General features: G+C 37.8%; 1 protein-coding gene across 1 annotated transcript in view; it reads right to left on the bottom strand.

The window, feature by feature from the left end:
• Nucleotides 1-377: 377 nt before the first annotated feature.
• Nucleotides 378-12,537, bottom strand: part of SEC61A1 (Sec61 translocon alpha 1 subunit) — a 12,687-nt gene continuing 527 nt past the window's right edge. The window contains exons 2-12 of the mRNA XM_009284555.1: nt 11,234-11,301; nt 10,485-10,550; nt 10,304-10,382; nt 9,232-9,363; nt 8,313-8,422; nt 7,927-8,080; nt 6,814-6,974; nt 5,969-6,166; nt 5,355-5,546; nt 3,663-3,739; nt 378-2,736 (exon numbers count right to left, since the gene is read on the bottom strand). Coding sequence (XP_009282830.1) covers nt 2,550-2,736; nt 3,663-3,739; nt 5,355-5,546; nt 5,969-6,166; nt 6,814-6,974; nt 7,927-8,080; nt 8,313-8,422; nt 9,232-9,363; nt 10,304-10,382; nt 10,485-10,550; nt 11,234-11,301 — 1,424 coding nt within the window. The 3' untranslated portion in view covers nt 378-2,549. The remainder of the gene's footprint in view (nt 2,737-3,662; nt 3,740-5,354; nt 5,547-5,968; nt 6,167-6,813; nt 6,975-7,926; nt 8,081-8,312; nt 8,423-9,231; nt 9,364-10,303; nt 10,383-10,484; nt 10,551-11,233; nt 11,302-12,537) is intronic.

The following is a 12,537-nucleotide window of genomic DNA, read 5'->3' as shown; positions in this document are numbered from 1 at the left end:
AGTTTTGTTGTTTCAATTAATATCCTGTTACCACTATCATGCTACAAGAAGACTGGCACTGTATTTCATACGGAAATACAGTTTTTGTTAAACTGACGCATCATTACCTCACTCTCCCACTATTTACTTGTGCAGCGCCTTATGAACTGCAACTCTTCTGGAACAGGAAAGCCCAGAGGAATGGTTAAGGTTCTGTTATCCTGGCAACCTATTGTTGATAGAAGACCTTGGAGCAAATACAATTTGCCTTTATTTCACACTGACACTCTAAACAGCTGTTTCGAGAGGGATCACTTTCACAGTCTCATAGGCAGGTAATGTTATTCTACAAGTGTTAGAATTGTAACAGTATTCAAAGCACCGAAAGCCAAGAATTAGCTCCAAAGATGTACTTTATTTCATTATAAAGCAGATTGTTTAGGCATTTTTTTTTCTCTGAACATCCACCATATGATCAGCAGGTCCTGCTTCAAGGACATAGGTGCTTGATAGTAGACAAAGATTTCACCACTAGACAACAAAAATACAGATGCATAGAACAAGTGCTGCTTAGACACTGAAGAGCTAACGGTCTAAACTGCAACCAGTTCAAACAGATGATATGACCGAAAATACAAGTACAGCTCCAGCCCAGCCAGAGCTGCGTGCCCAAAAGTGGAGTCCTTGTTACTTCAAAACAAAATTTGTATTGGGCTTCCTGGAAAAAACAACAACAAAAAAAATCCCCAAAGCAGAAGAACCACACCGCGCTCCTTCCCTCTCCTTCTAAAGTCACTGTTTAACTGTCCCTTATTTCACATCAAAATTGTGCCGTGGCATACTAGTACTTTATGAAAGACAGAAAAATTATTGAACGTAGCGTGAAGTAATAGTGAATGGTTGGTAGTGAGCATTTCGCAGATACTTTATCCCAATACTTTTGTTCCTTTTCCAATTGTGATCCTCACCCCAGAGGCTTCACTTTTATTGATAGGTGTATCTCATTCCAAATTTGCAGATTTCTCACACATTTGGTGTTTGAGCTCAGTGCATTAACAAGGGCTTCTGGATGTCATCTGTGCTCCTTGGGTAGGTAACTGAGTCCCATCACTCCAAGCAGAAACAGTAATTCATATACTGTCAGCCCAACATGCAAAAACGCGCAGAAGGCATGTTGATGCAGTGTAGAGAAACATTCCAACATGGTAACTCCTCGTTCTGGTTTCCACGTTGTCCAATACTGATTGAGGAAAAGTGTATTTACAAGACTCGTACGCAAATATTTGCATTTGGTCCTAGGCACCCGATTAGTACTGACAATCTAAATTAAAATGGAAAATTAAGTATTATTCTGGTCCATTAAAGACTTTTACTGTAACTTCTCCAATCTGAAGGTGTGATCTTCAAAAAAAGGAGTCCCAATACCTTCTGAAAAAGTACTTTTCAATGCACCGTTCAAGTCAATGAGATTATAGGATGGAAAAGCCTTCTACATAAGCAACTTAAAAGAGTTATCTGACAAGGGTCTCATATCTAGATCTATAGAAACAGACAAGTAACATACATTCTTCTCGCACTCCTTTGTAGTAATGAGACTCAAAATTCACTAGATATGAGTAGTCAGATAACATCCTGATTGCTACAAGACCAGAATGTAGTATCAATGAAAGAAACTTAGCTTCAGCAAAGAGCACAAGCAGATTTGCATCTAAGCAGCAATAACATCCATTTCTTTCAGCTAGCATCAGAACTAGAAGTACTACCACTAATGGCAACGAAAACTAGGAGGTTTTACAAAGCTGCCAGTATCACCAAGTTTCAAAGTTGCAACTCTTAGGCACAGACTCTGGCAGAATCTAGACTGACCTGAGTTTTCTGCTTATGGAGGAGGGGTGGTGGGAAAGAACACATTCCTATCTTACACAGAACCTTGACAACAGTCTCAAGCCAATATTCAACATCTGACAAGGTCTAGCATCGTAATTACAAGACTTTGGAATTAGAGAAATCATTTAGTAAAAAGAAACAACTGCCTTCCAAATCTGCCATACTGAAAAAACCCCCGAACACAAAACTGAACATATTAAACACTGTTTGTGCTTACAACCATAATTATGGAACTTGAGCATTAGAGGGAGAGATTTTTCTCACCACTACTGCAAAGGAGCTGCAAAAACAAGTTAAATGGAAAAAAAAAAATCCCTTCCAAACATTCAACAAACATTTATTAAAACCTGTAAAGGGTTCAGGTATACTAAATTTGAGAGGGGCTCAAAAAAATTTCAAGGGTCATTGAACTAAATCCAATTCAGAAAGCTGATTCTCCTAACACATAATTAAAAAACAATTTTCTTTAAAAAAATTTTTTTGCACATTTTTCCTCATCAATTTATAAAATGCAAACTGTATGCTAGAAAAGTTTGAACATAAGGGAACGCGCTTTGGAAACATTATTAAAATATGTGTTCCTATAGAATGACATTATCAAGTTTACATTACTTCTTTTCACTTGACTGGCTATATTTTGAGAATGTTCCTCCCCTCTTTCCTGGGTCCATGAGAAGCTAGGTTTAGAAAAGAAGAGCTCCCATGCTGCCAACTTCACTCTGTTCCTTTACAAAAATTTCAAAGTACTGATAAATGATAGTGACAGCGAGCAAAATTCCAGTTCCAGACCCAATTGCCCCAAGGAAGTCTGCCAACACAGAGAGGGCACCAATACAGAGACCACCAAATGCAGCAGCTGTAGGGATGTACCTGTAAAACACAAAATGAGAATAGAAAAGGTGCCATTAGAGTTTGCTCAGGATACTATAGGGTTAGTGGTACATGGGATCCATGGAAAGTATCTAAATCAGAGGCAGGTTTTTTCCCAGAAAACCAATCCCACTGAGAACAGAAAGAACACTACAGAGATAATCTAAGCAGGTGGTTAAAAAAAACCAAGAATGAAACTACATGGAATGGAAAAAGTCAACGGCAGAATACTCTCTTCTCTCACGGGTCTACAATCCAATAGTGCCAGTATACTAGGTAAGAAAATAAAAAGCTCAACCTAACTGGAAGGAAAAAAATGCTAAGCTAAGAGAAGGTACTACAGCCTACCATGCAATTAAGCACAAAGATTAAGCTTATGGCTATTAGCTCTTCAAGTCATTTGCAGATGACCGAAATCTAAAGTTACGATAACATTTCTGTAACATGAAGGGTGCGTAGGTCCTACCCTGCAATTAAAAAACCTAGAGAGACCAACCCCTGCCTACCTCCGCACCTAGTAGATTTAAGTAACTACTTGTTTTAGAAGCAAGGTCTGCGTGAAAACAGTACTCAAGACGTAACACATTAAAAATTACAGTAAAAAAATACTTGTGCATCAGTTTGAAGTAGTAAAGGCCACTCAAACGCTCATTATTAGCTATCCTATAAAAAGTATAAAAATAAAAAATATAACAGGAAAATACAAGCTCCAGAATGTAAGGCATATTCTCTATTTATAAGGCAAGAATATACTGTACTGTACAAGTCTTCCATTAATGAGACAATATTCTAGGTCTCATGCATGTAACATTGAAGCTGAAAGAATATCTGTGCTCTAGGATTTAGAAAATGGAAGTCAAAGCAAAATTTGCCATGTGTTTCCCCATAATGCTTTGCATAAATAGCCTGTGAAATGTGTAGCTCACCTGTTTAGTTCATGTACCATTGAAGTTTCTCTGTGGCCTCGCATTACCATTTGTTGTTCTTTCAATTGTTTGGCAACCTGTATTGAATCAAGAAATGGAGCAAGTAAGTTTAGCGTCATTTGCCAAGGCCATGGAACTTAGTACTACGGGAAAACAGAAGCAAGACATTTCAGTAAGTGGTGGTGGGTTTGGTTTTTTTTGTATTGTTTTGGTTTTTTATACTATTCATCTGAGTTTAAAATATAGTATTTTAACTTCAGATAGATTGCAGTCACAGGCACTTTTCCACACTGTCAATTATGCGAAGCTTTTTGGATAATTCTAGTCCTATTGAGAAAAGGAAAATCTGGAAATTGGTAGGCTCTCATACATGTAATTCAATTCCTGTTTTGCCACCTACCCTTCTCCTGGTAGGGTTTAGTAGATGTTAGCAAAACCATCCTATGAACTGTCCACTCCATTTCATTTCTCACATTCAGTTGAGCTAACTATTTATTTGTGGGGCCATATTAGAAACTATGTGACTTAGAAAGAATCCCTTCTTGGAACATTATTCTTAAATTGGATTTCTGCAGTCATACAGGGTTACAATAGAGCCCTGTAAACATTTTACTAACAACTGAGGGGAACTGAAACTCTAGCAGGGGAACTTCTGAAGGTGCATGTCACTGCATCTAATGTACTGAGAAAACACACTTTCAGATGATTGAGCGACCAGTTTTCCACTATATAGTGAACATTTAAGTAATGATTTAACAATTCTTATTTCTGACCTTGTTTACATGAACTTAAAATGATTTTATTCATTATCAGAAAAGTATATTAAAGTGTTAAAATCTGTATGTTGGTTTATACTGAAATAAAACTCTGGCTATACATGGCTGCGAGTGCCTCCCTGCATGCCTGACAACAAGCAGCTAGATGCAACAAAACAAGAGAGTGCTCACGCTGTTACAGCAACTGTGCTATTACATATTTGTTAAAGAATGGATTAAACCATTCCATATGGCTGCCAAACTTGATTTCCTACCCAAAACCACACAATACAAACATACCACGATGACAACTATTTTCCATCTTGTTTTCCAATTCCAGTTTCAGAATGATAGAGTTGCTGAATATCAAATATCCTGTAGCAAATGGAAATTTTGAGAAGCTAGGCTCGGGTACATTAATGCACTGCACTATATTCTCTGTTATCAGCACTCTCAAGTTAAAAATAACAATCTCTAGTTAATCTTCCCCAAAAAGAAGTTAGGAACTCTCTATACCAGGCGTGGGTATTCAAGCTTTACCTGCAAGTTCTTAAGTGGCAACTGCCTTGCACACAGTGCATCTGTCACTTGGCACTGAAAGAATTTCTACCTTTCCTGTTACCCTGCCTGCCCTCACACTGATCAGATGTTACATAGCAATGTTCAAAGCTTCCTAATGCCAATGAAAGCAATTATTTGAGTTTTGTTGTTGTTGTTTTTGAAAAAGCAGTAAAGAAAACAGGGAAAAAGTTACCCCCATTCTGCCCTCATCCTCCCCACTTACAAAAAAGACATAGTCACTGTTCACACAAATGATAAATATTACCAACAAGACTACCAGCATAATAGCTATTTCAGAAGAAAGTCAGTCTTATTCTTACAGCAGCCCATCTGTTTTCATCATATAAGCTTACATAATTTATCATTTTATACTTACATCTTTGGCAGAGGAGCCAGAGACTTCAATCCATGTCTTGGAGAAGAAAGCACAGGAGCCCAACATAAATACAATATAAACAACTGCATGTACAGGGTCTTCTAACACTGAAGAAAAGGACTCTGGAGGTGACAGATAATAACAAAGTCCACCAACTGGGTAAGCACGAGCAGGGCCTCCAGATGATGTGTCCTAGAAGAAGGAAGCAAGCAGTCACCAACTTTCTCACTATTTCTTAGCCATTAAGCTAAGCCTGGGTTTATATCACCTTCATGACACTGTGTATCATTACCACTACAGCATCACACAAAGATTCAACTTTACTATCACAAGCAGTTTCTAAAGTGGTAATGGAATACAATAAGGAACAGCAAAAATACCTAGGACAGCAAAGAACAGCCCAAGGTAACAGGTAAATGGAGACTTAACATGTACACTCATCACAGCAGGTCTCATACTCTACCATTAATTTAAATGAATTACTAATTTAGGAGTTTCAGTGTACATGACCATCTGTAGAAGTGTGCCTTACTATTTAGAGAGACCACCTCCTCAACCATGCATTTTAATAGTGCTCTTATAAAGCTGTATGTAAGATTAGAAGGAATACTCACAGACCAAGTGCCCAGGAGGCTAACCAGTAAGTTGCCACTGAAGCGAGCAGAAAGCATCTGGGAGATGACATACAAGTTTGACACCAGGGCGGACTGAAGAATAATGGGAATGTTGGAAGTATAGAACAGCTTGATAGGGTAGGTGTTGTACTGGCCACGGTAGCGAGCAGATTTGATAGGAAGATCCACTCTGAAGCCCTGGAAAGTTTTCAAAAGAAAGTCCCCCGTTATATCTGGACATGAACCCATACCACAAGGCATAAATTGCACGTGCAAGGCCTTGACAGCAACAGAAAAAAACCTGCAATCACTTTGTGCAAGTACACATACTCTACCCAGCGGGCTATCCATGCGAACACTGCTGCAAAGGGCCTGGAAGCCTGCAGAGTTGTCTAAACTCACATGTATAAGAAGGTATGAAAGACGTAGACATCAGAACAAATCTGAAGTTTCAAGAAGACTGAACATAGTGTCCAGGACAAGAAACATTAAAACTTCCTGTATTCTTCAGCAGTTTGCTGCAACAGCAAGAGACAGACAGACTCAAAGACCTCAAAGTATTTTCCAGTAAAAAGCAATAGCATTTGGGTTAGGTAATATTATGGGTACACATTAATCTTTTTTTTCCAGAGACCAAAGTAGGTCTCAAGTCTTTTGTGCGGCTACAGTAAGCGTGGAAACTGATTAAGAGAAGCTAGTGTTAAATGAACATCCAGATGTTGCAGGTACAAAAATGAGTCTTCTGAAGGCACTAGAAAGTGAAAATATAGTTTCCTGTAGAAGGAAGCAGATTACAGATCTACTTCAGTACAAACAGTTTTACAGTCCTCTTTATGCCAACTGACCTGGAAATAAATTACAATAGCAAAGACAAAGATGGTGGCAATCAGATTCATAAGGTTGGGGAGATTCTGACGATAAAAGGCCTCACGAAGAGCTCTGACTTTGTCTGTACGAGTAGCCAGAAGATGGAACAGAGCAATGATGGCTCCCTCAAATTCCATGCCTTGGAAAGCAAAAGAAAAACCAAGTTAGGTGTGCTGTGATTATCTCCAGACTTCAGTGCTTTGTCTCATTAGGCGTACTTCTGAACTACAGGATTCAGAATGGGATTTCTCCAAGTCTTTCATCTTGAGCATGCTCTTAGACTTTTACTACTGTCATCCTTCATATCAGCTATGTTATTTCCAAGATTTTTTTTTAAATCCCCCTGTAGTGACCTAGAATCACAACCCAACAATCAAATGGGATAACTTTCTTGGTCTCTAGAAACATTGATATTCACCAAGTTCTCTCCCAATTTAACTAAATTAAATTAAATGAGGGAGGTAGCATGCTTTCTAGTATCATTCATGATGAGACACTAGTTATTGTTTGTATTACAGCACATGTGAGAACCTTACTTATGTTTTCTATTATACAGCACCAAACAAGATCACCTCCTGTCAGGTTTGGAGAATAAGGTCTTTTGGGCAAAGAGTAAGACATGCAAGGAGCAGAAAGAAACAGATGATATTTGTCAGCAAGTTGGGCAGCAGCCGTAATACAACAGCAGTCTACCATTATCGAGTTTTAATGGAGACACTGTAGGAAATTCAAGTGGAGGAAATATCTTGTGAGATACTACAAAATTAAAAAGAAATGTCTTTGTACTTGCACCTTGCATAGGAGCACTTGCTGTATTAACAGGGTTCACTACATGGCAACTACATAGCTAAGATGCTAGTAGCAGCATTTGCCATTTAAGTTAACATACTGAAAAAAGAGATTTTGCCTTTTTGTACAAAATTAAGACTTTTCTACAACTGACATTTTTATATTTTAAATTGTCATTCTATATAAGAATGTAAAGAGTTGGGATTTTATAAGAATATGGGGGGAAGCTACTTAGTTTTTTGTTTCATTTGATAAATAATTCAATCCTAACGCACGTAAAAAAATGGACTACGCCATATTACCTCGCCCCGTGTTCACCGTGGTGGGGCTGAATGCCTTCCACACAATAGTCTCACAGATATTGGTAGCAATGAAGAGAGAGATGCCAGAACCAAGACCATATCCTTTCTGTAGGAGCTCATCCAACAGCAGAACTATCAATCCAGCAACAAAAAGCTACAGTAAAAAAAAAAAAAAAAAGAAATACAGCATTAGTCCCATCCCTTTTTTAATTTTTGTTAAAAAATTAACTTGTACTAAAAGATAAGGAAAGGCTATATATATATATATATATATATGAGGAAGCAAGCACACTTTGATCTTTTTTCTCTGCATGTGGGGCAGGCAGTCTGTAAGGCTGATTTTTTGATTCTTTCAGAGGGAGAATAAGTAGAGGACTAAAAATTACCTGAATTGTGATAAGCAAGCAGATACCAGCACCCATCTCAGATGGGTCTCCATACATTCCAGTCATTACATAGACAATAGACTGTCCGATAGTAATGATCATTCCAAACACTGTAGAATACAAAAAAAAGGTATGTATTTGTTCTGGAGATTTATGTCAGTAGCTAATTAGAGAAATATAAATCACTTCTTTGTAGAGAAAGTTGGGAAAGAATACATAAGTCACGGGATGTTTAAATTCAAGGGCAAGTTAAGTTTGTTGTCTGAATCTGGCACTGAAAATACAAACACACACAGACACTTCAGAAACAAATACACTTAGAAGCAAGTGGGTTTGGTTAGCGAAGATATTAGTTAGATATTGAAAACTCTGAGTGTGTTAAGATACTACCTCAGCAATTTATGTTTCTTTTTTTCCATTAAAAACAGATCAGTAAGCAGTGTGGTGCAGCACAAAATAGCTGAAGAATACTCAAATTTTTCTAAAAGCCATTTATAAAGTGAGCACAGAGATCTCTTATTGCTGAGAAAGAGCCATGCTTGAAACTGCAAGATAAAAACAACTACAACAAACATCTTAATCAATATTAACTTCTTTAGGCTAACACTGACCAATACAGTTCAAAGGCTGGGTCCCCACAGCCTACATATTGCTTCGTTTATCCAATGAGATTACAGCAGCAATGCCAATTGCAGATACTTTTCCATTACAAACCTATCTGAAGCTTAACAGCTAACAAGCCAGAGAGCAGTCAGTAAAAGACTAATGAATTACAGAAATCTGTAGCACAATATGAACACATGGCATGACAGAAACCCATACATCTGACTCCAACATTCATCACATTGTAAGGTTACTCTTCCTATTGTTAGGGTTAGACACTCTAAAACATCGGCCTTTAATATCAGCTGTTACCTACATTTCTGTGCTCCGTTGAAGAGAGCTCTGTCCTTTGGGGTGTCACCGACTTCAATTATCTTGGCACCTGCCAAGAGCTGCATGATGAGCCCAGAAGTGACAATAGGTGAAATACCCAGCTCCATCAACGTACCTGCCAGACACAGGAAGAACAGTGAAAGAAAATAACGGGGCATACCATAGCCAGGCACCTCTGAAGTTCAAAGTTTGTTTTCTCCACCCCTTACATCACGATGGAGAAGATATAAAACTCCAAATCTCCATAAATGTAAAAGGCTTCGATGGTAACAGAAGCTTGTTAGAAGTCAGTCTAGTAAGTAATGCAGTACTTCTCAGTACCTTAAAAACTATGTTCGCTGAAAAAGACTTTTGCTGTCGGGAACAGATGTACTCTGCATAAAACAAGGTAGGAATTTGCTTTCTGCCTTTGACAATCAGTCACTTTATTATGTGTAATTTTAAACAGGAAAACCCAAGCTTTTTTCAGGAGTGCATCAAGTTGCATGCATGCATATATGCACATCTCATTATGATATAAACTGACAGATAGCCCAAATGACATATAATGACAAAGTGAATTCAGGAAACTGTCACCATTCTTAATTCATACCTGCATTAAAAAGCCTCTACAAGAAGCTGAAATTTATACAAACTATCATTAATTTTAATCTTCTGTGAGACAGACTCAAAGACGTCACCCAGAAAACCACAACACACGTATAATATGGTTTGAAACACGAATCAAAACGCTTGAAATATATACAGAAGATTGCAACAGCAGTGATGCAGGTAATTAGGAACTGTCTCTTCCCTAACCCTTTCCCCTCCAAGATGCTCCTTAATTTTTGTATGTATAATAGATTGCACACAGCCAACCATAAACTCATTTTGTCCACAAAGTAGTGCCTTTCCCAATGCCACACTGGTTTATGATTTTACATAATATATAAAATGACTTTTCCCCTCTCTATTTCAGTTTCTATCTTCGTTAAAATAGAGTGCAATGTAAGAACAAGTCCAAAAACATTTTGATCCAAGCTAAAAAAAATTCCCTCTTGAAAGACTGACCATACCTCTATTTGATGCCAAAATCACTCTCATCCAGTAGAAAGGATCTGCTGAGTCTGATGACATGATACCAAACAAGGGAATCTGCATTTCCAACCAACAGAGGAAAACAGGATTAAATTAGAGACTTCATAACATCCTTTAAACATTTCAGCTCTTCCTTCAAAACAAGGGAAAGGAACATACCTGGCAGCATACTAAGAAGATGAAGAGTGTGATAGCTGTCCATAGTACCTTTTCCTTAAACTGAATCTAAAGGGGAAAAAAACCAAACCACAACAACAACCAAAGATGATAAAGCTGTCAAGATAATAAGATCTAGTCAATCAGGCAAACTTTCATAGTAGCTAAAGCGCACTTGGTCTTCTTGTGAAGGGACAAAGTACAGGACATCCTAAATAAAATAACTCACTTTTCATCCCTTTTATACTATGTAAGGCCAAAGAAAATGACAAAGCTTTACTGAAACTTTAATCCAAATAAACAAGCTTACACCAATGGAAGGTAATTCTAGTACTTCTACAGAAGTGAGTCTTACATTTTTGCAAGAAAGAGCTTCTGGTGTGAAAAAAAAATACAGAAAAGCTTACCTTAGCAAGTAATCTTAGATTAGAACTTAAGAAGCAAAGATTTTTCAAGTTGCTATTTTAAACTACTCTAGTTTACACTCCAAAATGTACTCCTTTCAACATCTCACCACTCACTGCTATGGCATAACCATATCTGCACAACTGCATTTACCAGCAAATATATTCTTGTACAACCATATCCACAGTACAGGATGTACTAGACAAGCACTCCACTAAAACCAAATATGCCTAAAACTGCCATTCTCCCAACAAGAAAAAACCACAAAATCCCACAAATGTAAACTAAGCTGTAAACATTTTATACTACACAAACGTAGACCTAAGAAGAGAATTTTATTAACTTACCTTCCGTTCTGGCTTTTGGATTTCAGGCAAGATAACACAGAAGGGCTTGATTACTTCAAGAAATTTTACTGTAAGGAAATTAGTTAAAAGACAAAGTGAACACACAGATACAAAGAACATTGGGAAAAGCTCAAGTAAAATTGAATTTGGACACGTAGTTTATATGTTAAAAGTTCCAGTTAAAGACAAAGGTTTGTTGGTTTTTTTTTAAATTAAATTCTTATCTGTTCTAAATACATCTTACTAGCTGAACCTCTGTATAAGCACAATATGGACTGGAAATAGGGAAAAAAAAAAAAAAGTCAAGAGTTTTCTCCTTTTACCAAGCAGGCTGACAGCACAGAAAAACCCTTGCCATTGTTTTACACGAGTTTATCAATACACTTGAACTTTTATTTCATAATAGCTTCTCCCCTAGCCTGATATTTGAGAAATACAATACCCAAGATAGTTTTAACTCAGGGGTTACTTTTGGGCCATACAGCTTAAGAATTCCCACATACTGTTCATAAGCAACAATTCAAGTTACTTTACAGAACATCTCATGCAACGATTGCCTTCTAGTCAAAAGGCCATATCCTTACATCAGAAAAGTCAAAGTTGTCTCAGTCTTAGAAAAAGCATACAAAACAAGAGGGTATCTGCAAAGTCACAATTTCTCCTATGAGCAGAGAGATCTGATTTTGAACAGAGTTAATGCTAAACTTAAGACAAATCTAAGACTGCACACATATTTTGGACTGATTTGAATTAAAAAGTGTACGACAATGCAGAAGAACTGAAACTACTGGTGGCTTTCTACTTCTTTGTGGAAGGCAACAACTTTAGCGTCAATTTTGTAACACTTTTAAGACCAGCCCATAAAAATTATCTACTTAATTTCAAACTGTTAATTGCCTGAAAAGTTACACTAGATTGTGGTTTTAAACTTACACTGAATCGTGATTCTCTCCTACATCTACAATGATACACAGATTGACTAAGATGCTTTTCAAGCAGCTCTTCCTCGAGGTAGCAGACTCTAGATTTCCATTCACTCGGATTAATTCTATCTGCAGATCACTGTTTACAGTTTACTCTGACAATGTAACTGAGTTTTTGGCTTAAAGCGTTATGACCAACGACCAAGGCGACAGCCCGTCTCTCCCTGCCTCGGTACCGCACTAGGCACACTCGAGCCTGGAATGGCTGGGCTCTGGAGTGCCCGCCCGGCGGAGCGGCCCGGTCACCGGGCATCACAGAGCAAGCTCCCTTCCCTAGGGAGATCTGCCATACCCGGGAAATGGGACCTTTAACCGCAAGGG

Source organism: Aptenodytes forsteri, unplaced genomic scaffold (genome assembly GCF_000699145.1).
Source record: "Aptenodytes forsteri isolate BGI_AS27 unplaced genomic scaffold, ASM69914v1 Scaffold53, whole genome shotgun sequence".
Classification (NCBI taxonomy): domain Eukaryota; kingdom Metazoa; phylum Chordata; class Aves; order Sphenisciformes; family Spheniscidae; genus Aptenodytes; species Aptenodytes forsteri.
This window is presented reverse-complemented; position numbering and strand designations above follow the sequence as displayed.